This window comes from Ranitomeya imitator, chromosome 2 (genome assembly GCF_032444005.1).
Source record: "Ranitomeya imitator isolate aRanImi1 chromosome 2, aRanImi1.pri, whole genome shotgun sequence".
NCBI classification, from domain to species: Eukaryota; Metazoa; Chordata; class Amphibia; order Anura; family Dendrobatidae; genus Ranitomeya; species Ranitomeya imitator.
Window position 1 is genome coordinate 43,019,523 of NC_091283.1, and position 11,437 is coordinate 43,030,959.

The window sequence follows — 11,437 nt, forward strand, 5'->3', positions numbered from 1 at the left end:
CCACTTAGCAACAGTCCAGTGCTGCTTCTCTGTAGCCCAGGTCAGGCGCCTCTGCCGCTGTTTATGGTTCAAAAGTGGCTTTACCTGGGGAATGCGGCACCTGTAGCCCATTTCCTGCACACGCCTGTGCACGGTGGCTCTGGATGTTTCCACACCAGACTCAGTCCACTGCTTCCTCAGGTTCCCCAAGGTCTGGAATCGGTCCTTCTCCACAATCTTCCTCAGGGTCCGGTCTCCTCTTCTCGTTGTACAGCGTTTTCTGCCACATTGTTTCCTTCCAACAGACTTACCATTGAGGTGCCTTGATACAGCACTCTGGGAACAGCCTATTTGTTGAGAAATTTCTTTCTGGGTCTTACCCTCTTGCTTGAGGGTGTCAATGATGGCCTTCTTGACATCTGTCAGGTCGCTAGTCTTAAGGTACCGTCACACATAGCGACGCTGCAGCGATACCGACAACAATCCGGATCGCTGCAGCGTCGCTGTTTGGTCGCTGGAGAGCTGTCACACAGACAGCTCTCCAGCGACCAACGATCCCGAGGTCCCCGGTAACCAGGGTAAACATCGGGTAACTAAGCGCAGGGCCGCGCTTAGTAACCCGATGTTTACCCTGGTTACCATCCTAAAAAGTAAAAAAACAAACGCTACATACTTACCTTCCGCTGTCTGTCCTCGGCGCTCTGCTTCTCTGGTCTGGCTGTGAGCGCCAGGCAGCCAGAAAGCAGAGCGGTGACGTCACCGCTCTGCTTTCCGGCTGACCGACGCTCACAGCCAGAGCAGGAGGAGAGCAGAGCACAGCGCTGGAGGACAGAGAGCGGTAGGTAAGTATGTAGTGTTTGTTTTTTTACTTTTAGGATGGTAACCAGGGTAAACATTGGGTTACTAAGCGCGGCCCTGCGCTTAGTAACCCGATGTTTACCCTGGTTACCAGCAAAGACATCGCTGAATCGGTGTCACACACGCCGATTCAGCGATGTCTACGGGGAGTCCAGCGACGAAATAAAGTTCTGGACTTTCTTCCCCGACCAGCGATCTCCCAGCAGGGGCCTGATCGCTGCTGCCTGTCACACTGGACGATATCGCTAGCGAGGACGCTGCAACGTCACGGATCGCTAGCGATATCGTCTAGTGTGACAGTACCTTTACCCATGATGGGGGTTTTGAGTAATGAACCAGGCAGGGAGTTTATAAAAGCCTCAGGTATCTTTTGCATGTGTTTAGAGTTAATTAGTTGATTCAGAAGATTAGGGTAATAGGTCGTTTAGAGAACCTTTTCTTGATATGCTAATTTATTGAGACAGGTTTTTTGGGTTATCAGGATTTGTATGCCAAAATCATCAGTATTAAAACAATAAAAGACCTGACAAATTTCAGTTGGTGGATAATGAATCTATAATATATGAAAGTTTAATTGTAATCATTACATTATGGTAAATAATGAAATTTAACACTATATGCTAATTTTTTGAGAAGGACCTGTAGATGATGAGTAATATACTGCTGGATGTATATAGAGGGGATTAAATGAGTGATGTACTGCCAGATGGGGCTGTGCATACAGGGACTGTATATAGTTAATGAGTAATATACCAAGGGATTTATATAGAGGCGATAAATGAGTGATACTGCCGGATAGGGCTGTGTATAGAGTGACTATATAAATGAGTAGTAATAGATCACAGGATGTATACAGAGGGGATTGAATGAGTGATATATTGCAGGATAGCACTGTATAGATTAGAATGTATATAGAGGGAATCAAATGAGTGATGTACTGTCAGATGGGGCTGTATATAGAGGAGTAGTAATATACTGCATGATGTATATAGAGGCGATTAAATGAGTGATATACTGAATGATGTATGTAGAGGGGATTAAATGAGTGACATACTGCAGGATGGGAATGTGTATAGTGGCCGAATGCAGTGATATACTTCAGGACAGTGCTCTTTATAGGTCTGACAGTAGTGATAGACTACAGGATGGAACTGAGAGGACTGGGCTGTACTGCAGGGCTGGGCTGTATGCTGTACAGATGAAATAATTTACCTACTGCAGGATTGTGCTGTAAATAAAGGAGGCAGAGAATAATATACTGTAGGATGGGGCTGCAGCATTGTATATGGAGAGGCTAAGAAGTGGGATGCACTGTAGGATTGGGCTGTAAATAGAGGTGCTGAAAAGAGTGATATACTGCAGGAGGGTGAGGTCATGAAAGGAGGTTTGTCTTTTTTTTTTTTTTTTGTAACATTCAATTGTATGTTGCCGGAGGTTGAAAGTTGGGAAGTGATGTTGTTTAAATGGGACTGTATGTTGAAGGGGTGTGACGGGAAAGGATTGATGTTTACATAGGACTGTATTTTGATTTTATTTATAAGGGACTGCATACTGGAGGGGCAGAAAGGTGGGGAATGATGTATTCCGATGGGACTCTATAATGGGGAGTAAGGTTCCTCCTCTTCCTTTTCATTTAGGGAACCGTTCCATCGGTTTCAGTCCTGCACTTCTCATCACCTTCACCGCCACCGACATCTTAGCCAGTCTAGGTCACAAAGCCTGATAAGTCCAGTGTAGGTCTGAAGAAGGTTCTATCACCCACCGGGAACTGCGGACTGCCCATGTAGTGCTCGTCATGTGATCACTGGGGCTAAGGTCTCCGCAAGATCAACTTTGAGTTTGGCAGAGACCCATGTCTGAGCAGTGTGCCATGTACCGCCCAAATATCGTGATGGCTTTTATGCGGCTGATTTATGTAATATTTCCTCTGTCTTGCAGGCTCCGCTCACTTTCCTGTGAGGCATGGTTTCTTACCGGCACTACCGCCACCTTGGCTCCAGGTGCCTTACATGCCGATACCTCCACCAGAACATGTGGCATTCTTCATGGACCTGGAGTCTTTCCCGGAGGAGATCCTCCTCTTGATTCTCAGCTTCGTACCGGCGCGGGACCTGGTCCTCCGCTGTAGACTCGTGAGCCGGCGCTGGAGACGTCTGGTGGACTCGCCCTCCATGTGGAGGATAAAATGTGAGCGAGAACATAAAAAACAGATTCTCCTTATGGCTGAAAAGTGTCGTTCCTTTTCCTGGCCGAAAGTTTATGTGATGGCTCCGTTTTCAAGGAACCTGCTGCGAAATCCTTTTGGCGCAGGTAAGGCTGTAAGACTTGGCCATCTCCTTGTACCGAACTGTATCTGCCCCTTCCCACTGTCATAATTTTATTTTACTTTATTATTCAACGGAATGAGTTGCCAACATTCGTCAAAATGAAATAAATTATGGATTGACTGCTGGGCTTGTTAACACTTGGCGCGGTTTGGAACGATCGCTCCGTGTACAAATCCCTTAAAGAGATTGTGCGATACCAAAAACAGTCCCCAAATAATGGAAACTATTGAACCCCTCCTCATGGCTAGTAGAGAACGTCATCACGGCATCAGTTTAGGGGCTGGTCGTCGTCTAGCTTCCAAGTGCGCATGCGCTAGTCTGCGCATGCTCCTTCTCCAACCCGTACACCGCGTCTTGTATAAATCCGATTTTTCCATTTCCGGCAGAAATATTGTCCCACTGGAACGTTACACATGGAGCTCTCGGATGGGGCGTGGAGACCAACCTTTCGGTTTTAGAAGGTGCGGAACAGCAAATCTGCTTCGTCACCTCGTTCATGTGAGTTCTCCAAGTAAAGGACCGTAGAATCAAGACTTCATAACAATTTCTGTTCACGCCGGCCACTAAATAATCGGCAGCACGTTGCCTCATGCTGCAGACAATTTGGAGGCTAAAAGTGCATTGTTCCTCCATAGTTTTCTACCGCCCCCTTGCGAAGGGGTCATAAAAGTAGACGATCGCTGTTTATTTGCAGAAGTCGCAGTAGTGAACGTTTAACCGTATATCTCCCTACAGGTGGTGCAAGAAGTTTCAGATCGTAGACCTGTTACAGGAAGGACTGTCGGAGCATGTACTGGACGTGCACCAGCCCAGCATCTGCATCTCGGACTGGTGGGTCATTATATTCACTTTACACAAAGTTTTAAGAAGTTATGAACTGCTTGGCAGAGGCGTATCTTGGGGGGGGGGGGGGGTTGGGGGCAGCTGGGGCATGTGCCCCGGGCGCATCCGGCAGGGGGGCGTAGTCGGGCCGCCTAATGCGGCGGTCCGCAGTGTCTCCCCCGGCGGCTGCATTCTGCGGCATCCTCCGTACGTGTTCTCTAGGTTTATGCATTACTCGCATGGTCCGGGCACCCTCCATGCAGCGCAGGTGGCAGCAGTACTGTACAGCTGGCACCACAAGAGTATCTGATGTGATGGGAGCCGGCTCCGACTGCGGAAGTTTCACGCCCTTAAATGCTGCTCTTGCATCACAGCAGAACTTTAAGAAGGCTTCATCACCAGAATGTTCAATTTTGACAGCCATCAGTCGCTGCACAACAAGATCGCGGGATGCCGATGGATTGTCATGCCACCGGGGGGGCCTGCTGAAGCCCCCTAGTTCTGCCATGCTAGAACTCCTAGGAACAGTGGCCTGTGGGTCATTTTACCAATACACTTCAATACTATAGATCGCAGGTTCAAATTCTCCAAGGCGAATCATTAAAAATGTTTTTTTTAAAATATCCAAATTTAAATTTAAAAAAATCCATCTGTTATTTCTCATAAAGTTAAAAAAAAAAAAATCCAAATGCCAGAATTGCCCCCCCTCCTCCAGGAAAAAAAAAATTGAAAACTAATCCCTCAGAAACAAAAAATAAGTTAAATGTAATTTTTATATTTGGTTTATTTAATGTATAATTTAGATATGTATATTTATGTAATTTTATTTGTAATTTATTTATAATATAATGAAATATATTTTTTCTTAACTTTTTTTTTTTTTTTTTTAATTGAAAGAAAAAATAAACTTTACAAGTTGGTGGGGAAGTGTTTTATTATACAGATTTGTATCCACGGCTCGGTTCTGACACTTTAGACCCCAGTTCTATCTTGTATATATACTGTGATGTCCGTGTAAATCCACCCTAGAAAACACGACTGCTGATCCTTTCCTGCAGGTACGCCGGACGGCATAATTGCGGATGCGTCTACAAAATAAAAGTGCAACTCTTGGCGGCAAATAAACAAACTGTACTAAAGGAGTTTTCTTTGGCCCCCGAACCCATCCCCCAGTGGAACGACACACGTTATCGCCAGGTGGGATACAGTCAGATCATAGATAGTGAAGCGGGTGCTGACTGCCCATGGGAATTGCTAAGCCAGACCCCCATCACTGATATTGGACACACAGAAGGGGCCTGGTTTAGCTATTGTAATGAGCCCGTCAGCCAGCCCCCTTCCTTGCATGTTTAGTAATATCCGGTTACTTGTGATTCTTTCTCTTCAGGTTTCCTATGAATTCCGCCGCTATGGACCCGGCGTCCGATACGTGAAGTTTTGTCATCAAGGTAAAGACACAAAATCCTGGAATGGATGGTACGGAGCTCGGATCACAAACTCCTCCGTCACCGTGAGGTGTCACAGCCTCCAGCCCTGTACATGAGCCCCCAAGGGTCACCTGGAGCCGGACGGTGTCTGTTTTTATAACCTTGACAATATTTTACACAATCACATACACACTGTATGTGTGCGGACACCAAGGATGTTTTTAAATTGGATAATTTTACATTTCGGCACAAAACTCTTTTAAATAAAGCAAATTTTAGTTACAAACCTGAAGCTCAAGTCTAAGAGGTGACAAATATTACTGTGCAGAGGGACCAAAACCGGCAGGACTGCAAATACTGCTCTGGGGTATAATGCAGGATCAGTACAGGATCCGTAATGTAATGTACACAGTGACTGCACCAGCAGAATAGTGAGTGCAGCTCTGGAGTATAATACAGGATGTAACTCAGGATCAGTAATGTAATGTATGTACACAGTGACTGCACCAGCAGAATAGTGAGTGCAGCTCTGGGGTATAATACAGGATGTAACTCAGGATCAGTAATGTAATGTATGTACACAGTGACTGCACCAGCAGAATAGTGAGTGCAGCTCTGGAGTATAATACAGGATGTAACTCAGGATCAGTAATGTAATGTATGTACACAGTGACTGCACCAGCAGAATAGTGAGTGCAGCTCTGGAGTATAATACAGGATGTAACTCAGGATCAGTAATGTAATGTATGTACACAGTGACTGCACCAGCAGAATAGTGAGTGCGGCTCTGGGGTATAATACAGGATGTAACTCAGGATCCGTAATGTAATGTATGTACACAGTGACTGCACCAGCAGAATAGTGAGTGCAGATCTGGGGTATAATACAGGACGTAACTCAGGATCAGTAATGTAATGTACAGTGGGGCAAAAAAGTATTTAGTCAGTCAGCAATAGTGCAAGTTCCACCACTTAAAAAGATGAGAGGCGTCTGTAATTTACATCATAAGTAGACCTCAACTATGGGAGCCAAACTGAGAAAAAAAAATCCAGAAAATCACATTGTCTGTTTTTTTTATCATTTTATTTGCATATTATGGTGGAAAATAAGTATTTGGTCAGAAACAAACAATCAAGATTTCTGGCTCTCATAGACCTGTAACTTCTTCTTTAAGAGTCTCCTCTTTCCTCCACTCATTACCTGTAGTAATGGCTCCTGTTTAAACTTGTTATCAGTATAAAAAGACACCTGTGCACACCCTCAAACAGTCTGACTCCAAACTCCACTATGGTGAAGAACACAGAGCTGTCAAAGGACACCAGAAACAAAATTGTAGCCCTGCACCAGGCTGGGAAGACTGAATCTGCAATAGCCGACCAGCTTGGAGTGAAAAAATCAACAGTGGGAGCAATAATTAGAAAATGGAAGACATACAAGACCACTGATAATCTCCCTCGATCTGGGGCTCCACGCAAAATCCCACCCCGTGGGGTCAGAATGATCACAAGAACGGTGAGCAAAAATCCCAGAACCACGCGGGGGACCTAGTGAATGAACTGCACAGAGCTGGGACCAATGTAACAAGGCCTACCATAAGTAACACACTACGCCACCATGGACTCAGATCCTGCAGTGCCAGACGTGTCCCACTGCTTAAGCCAGTACATGTCCGGGCCCGTCTGAAGTTTGCTAGAGAGCATTTGGATGATCCAGAGGAGTTTTGGGAGAATGTCCTATGGTCTGATGAAACCAAACTGGAACTGTTTGGTAGAAACACAACTTGTCGTGTTTGGAGGAAAAAGAATACTGAGCTGCATCCATCAAACACCATACCTACTGTAAAGCATGGTGGTGGAAACATCATGCTTTGGGGCTGTTTCTCTGCAAAGGGGCCAGGACGACTGATCCGGGTACATGAAAGAATGAATGGGGCCATGTATCGTGAGATTTTGAGTGCAAACCTCCTTCCATCAGCAAGGGCATTGAAGATGAAACGTGGCTGGGTCTTTCAACATGACAATGATCCAAAGTACACCGCATGGGCAACGAAGGAGTGGCTTCGTAAGAAGCATTTCAAGGTCCTGGAGTGGCCTAGCCAGTCTCCAGATCTCAACCCTATAGAAAACCTTTGAAGGGAGTTGAAAGTCCGTGTTGCCAAGCGAAAAGCCAAAAACATCACTGCTCTAGAGGAGATCTGCATGGAGGAATGGGCCAACATACCAACAACAGTGTGTGGCAACCTTGTGAAGACTTACAGAAAACGTTTGACCTCGGTCATTGCCAACAAAGGATATATTACAAAGTATTGAGATGAAATTTTGTTTCTGACCAAATACTTATTTTCCACCATAATATGCAAATAAAATGATAAAAAAAACAGACAATGTGATTTTCTGGATTTTTTTTTTCTCAGTTTGTCTCCCATAGTTGAGGTCTACCTATGATGTAAATTACAGACGCCTCTCATCTTTTTAAGTGGTGGAACTTGCACTATTGCTGACTGACTAAATACTTTTTTGCCCCACTGTATGTACACAGTGACTGCACCAGCAGAATAGTGAGTGCAGCTCTGGGGTATAATACAGGATGTAACTCCGGATCAGTAATGTAATGTACACAGTGACTGCACCAGCAGAATAGTGAGTGCAGCTCTGGGGCATAATACAGGATCAGTACAGGATCCGTAATGTACACAGTGACTGCACCAGCAGAATAGTGAGTGCAGCTCTGGGGTATAATACAGGATGTAACTCCGGATCAGTAATGTAATGTACACAGTGACTGCACCAGCAGAATAGTGAGTGCAGCTCTGGGGTATAATACAGGAGGTACAGTGGGGCAAAAAGTATTTAGTCAGTCAGCAATAGTGCAAGTTCCACCACTTAAAAAGATGAGAGGCGTCTGTAATTTACATCATAGGTAGACCTCAACTATGGGAGACAAACTGAGAAAAAAAAATCCAGAAAATCACATTGTCTGTTTTTTTAACATTTTATTTGCATATTATGGTGGAAAATAAGTATTTGGTCAGAAACAAAATTTCATCTCAATACTTTGTAATATATCCTTTGTTGGCAATGACAGAGGTCAAACGTTTTCTGTAAGTCTTCACAAGGTTGCCACACACTGTTGTTGGTATGTTGGTCCATTCCTCCATGCAGATCTCCTCTAGAGCAGTGATGTTTTTGGCTTTTCGCTTGGCAACACGGACTTTCAACTCCCTCCAAATGTTTTCTATAGGGTTGAGATCTGGAGACTGGCTAGGCCACTCCAGGACCTTGAAATGCTTCTTACGAAGCCACTCCTTCGTTGCCCTGGCGGTGTGCTTTGGATCATTGTCATGTTGAAAGACCCAGCCACGTTTCATCTTCAATGCCCTTGCTGATGGAAGGAGATTTGCACTCAAAATCTCACGATACATGGCCCCATTCATTCTTTCATGTACCCGGATCAGTCGTCCTGGCCCCTTTGCAGAGAAACAGCCCCAAAGCATGATGTTTCCACCACCATGCTTTACAGTAGGTATGGTGTTTGATGGATGCAACTCAGTATTCTTTTTCCTCCAAACACGACAAGTTGTGTTTCTACCAAACAGTTCCAGTTTGGTTTCATCAGACCATAGGACATTCTCCCAAAACTCCTCTGGATCATCCAAATGCTCTCTAGCAAACTTCAGACGGGCCCGGACATGTACTGGCTTAAGCAGTGGGACACGTCTGATACTGCAGGATCTGAGTCCATGGTGGCGTAGTGTGTTACTTATGGTAGGCCTTGTTACATTGGTCCCAGCTCTCTGCAGTTCATTCACTAGGTCCCCCCGCGTGGTTCTGGGATTTTTGCTCACCGTTCTTGTGATCATTCTGACCCCACGGGGTGGGATTTTGCGTGGAGCCCCAGATCGAGGGAGATTATCAGTGGTCTTGTATGTCTTCCATTTTCTAATTATTGCTCCCACTGTTGATTTCTTCACTCCAAGCTGGTTGGCTATTGCAGATTCAGTCTTCCCAGCCTGGTGCAGGGCTACAATTTTGTTTCTGGTGTCCTTTGACAGCTCTTTGGTCTTCACCATAGTGGAGTTTGGAGTCAGACTGTTTGAGGGTGTGCACAGTGTTGTGAATTCTGTGGTCACAAGTGGTATTGCAGTCTCTGGGCGTCCTCCCTCAGGTGTTTTGGTGAGCTCGTTGGCTGCCTTGCTATTTAGCTCCACCTGAGTCTGTCTTCCTTGCTCCTTGTCAATGTTCCAGTGTTGGATCTGAGCTACTGCATCTTTCCTTGGACCTGCTGCTCTGCTAGATAAGTGCTTCTAGTTTGTTTTCTGTTTTTTCTGTCCAGCTTGTTATTATCTTTTGCTGGAAGCTCTGAGAAGCAGAGGGGTGCACCGCCGTGCTGTTAGTTCGGCACGGTGGGTCTTTTTTGCCCCTTTGCGTGGTTTTCGTTTTAGGGTTTTTTGTAGACTGCATAGTTCTCTTTGCTATCCTCGCTCTGTCTAGAATATCGGGCCTCACTTTGCTGAATCTATTTCATTCCTACGTTTGTCTTTTCATCTTGCTAACAGTCATTATATGTGGGGGCTGCCTATTCCTTTGGGGTATTTCTCTGAGGTAAGTCAGGCTTGTATTTCTATCTTCAGGCTAGTCAGCTCCTCAGGCAGTGCCGAGTTGCATAGGTAGTGATAGGCGCAATCCACTGCTGCTTCCAGTTGTGTGAGGACAGTTCAGGTACTGCAGTCTACAGAGATTCCACGTCTCAGAGCTCGTCCTATTGTTTTGGGTTTTTGCCAGATCTCTGTATGTGCGCTGATTACTGCACGCTGTGTTGCCTGATTGCCAGCCATAACAGCACAGGTGTCTTTTTATACTGATAACAAGTTTAAACAGGTGCCATTACTACAGGTAATGAGTGGAGGAAAGAGGAGACTCTTAAAGAAGAAGTTACAGGTCTGTGAGAGCCAGAAATCTTGATTGTTTGTTTCTGACCAAATACTTATTTTCCACCATAATATGCAAATAAAATGATAAAAAAACAGACAATGTGATTTTCTGGATTTTTTTTTCTCAGTTTGTTTCCCATAGTTGAGGTCTACCTATGATGTAAATTACAGACGCCTCTCATCTTTTTAAGTGGTGGAACTTGCACTATTGCTGACAGACTAAATACTTTTTTGCCCCACTGTAACTCAGGATCAGTAATGTAATATATGTACACAGTGACTGCACCAGCAGAATAGTGAGTGCGGCTCTGGGGTATAATACAGGAGGTAACTCCGGATCAGTAATGTTTGTACACAGTGACTGCACCACCAGAATAGTGAGTGCAGCTCTGGAGGATAATACAGGATGTAACTTCGGATCAGTAATGTAATATTAGTATGTACACAGTGACTGCACCAGCAGAATAGTGATTGCAGCTCTGGGGTATAATACAGGATGTAACTCAGGATCAGTAATGTATGTACACAGTGACTGCACCACCAGAATAGGGAGTGCAGCTCTGGGGTATAATATAGGATGTATCTCAGGATAAGTAATGTATGTAGACAGTGACTGCACCAGCAGAATAGGGAGTGCAGCTCTGGCCTTATACTGCAGAATGTAACTCTGGATACATAATGTAATATACAGTAATTTTAAAGTCTACACACTCCTGTTAAAATGTCATGTTTCTGTCCTGTTATTGGGAAAAAAAACGTTACCAATCTGAATTCTTTTCCTCCTTTAATGCCACCCATAATCTGTACCTATTCATTGAGAAACATTTTGAAGGGAAAGATAATCTAAAATGTGATTGCATAACTGAACACCCTCTTATAATTGGGGATGTGGTTGTGCTCAGAATTGGCCAATCACATTTACATGTTAGTAGTTAGTGCACGGCCTCCATCATCTACAGTAATTCTGATTAATTCTACATATAGTTTTGCTGTTCTACGAAGACTTTCCTAGTTGCATTTTACAGTCCATAAACAGCCGACAACACCGCAAAGGGATCACATTGCTGAAAATTGTCAGCCAGGAAAAGGGTAAA

General features: G+C 44.7%; 1 protein-coding gene across 1 annotated transcript; it reads left to right on the forward strand.

Moving 5' to 3' along the window:
- The first annotated feature begins 2,828 nt into the window (after window positions 1–2,828).
- Window positions 2,829–5,771, forward strand: LOC138667171 (F-box only protein 27-like). Its single transcript, XM_069755466.1, has 5 exons — window positions 2,829–3,147; window positions 3,551–3,662; window positions 3,900–3,995; window positions 5,045–5,183; window positions 5,374–5,771. The coding sequence occupies exons 1-5, from the start codon at window positions 2,847–2,849 to the stop codon at window positions 5,527–5,529; spliced, it is 804 nt and encodes a 267-aa protein (XP_069611567.1). The 5' UTR covers window positions 2,829–2,846; the 3' UTR covers window positions 5,530–5,771.
- Window positions 5,772–11,437: the final 5,666 nt, after the last annotated feature.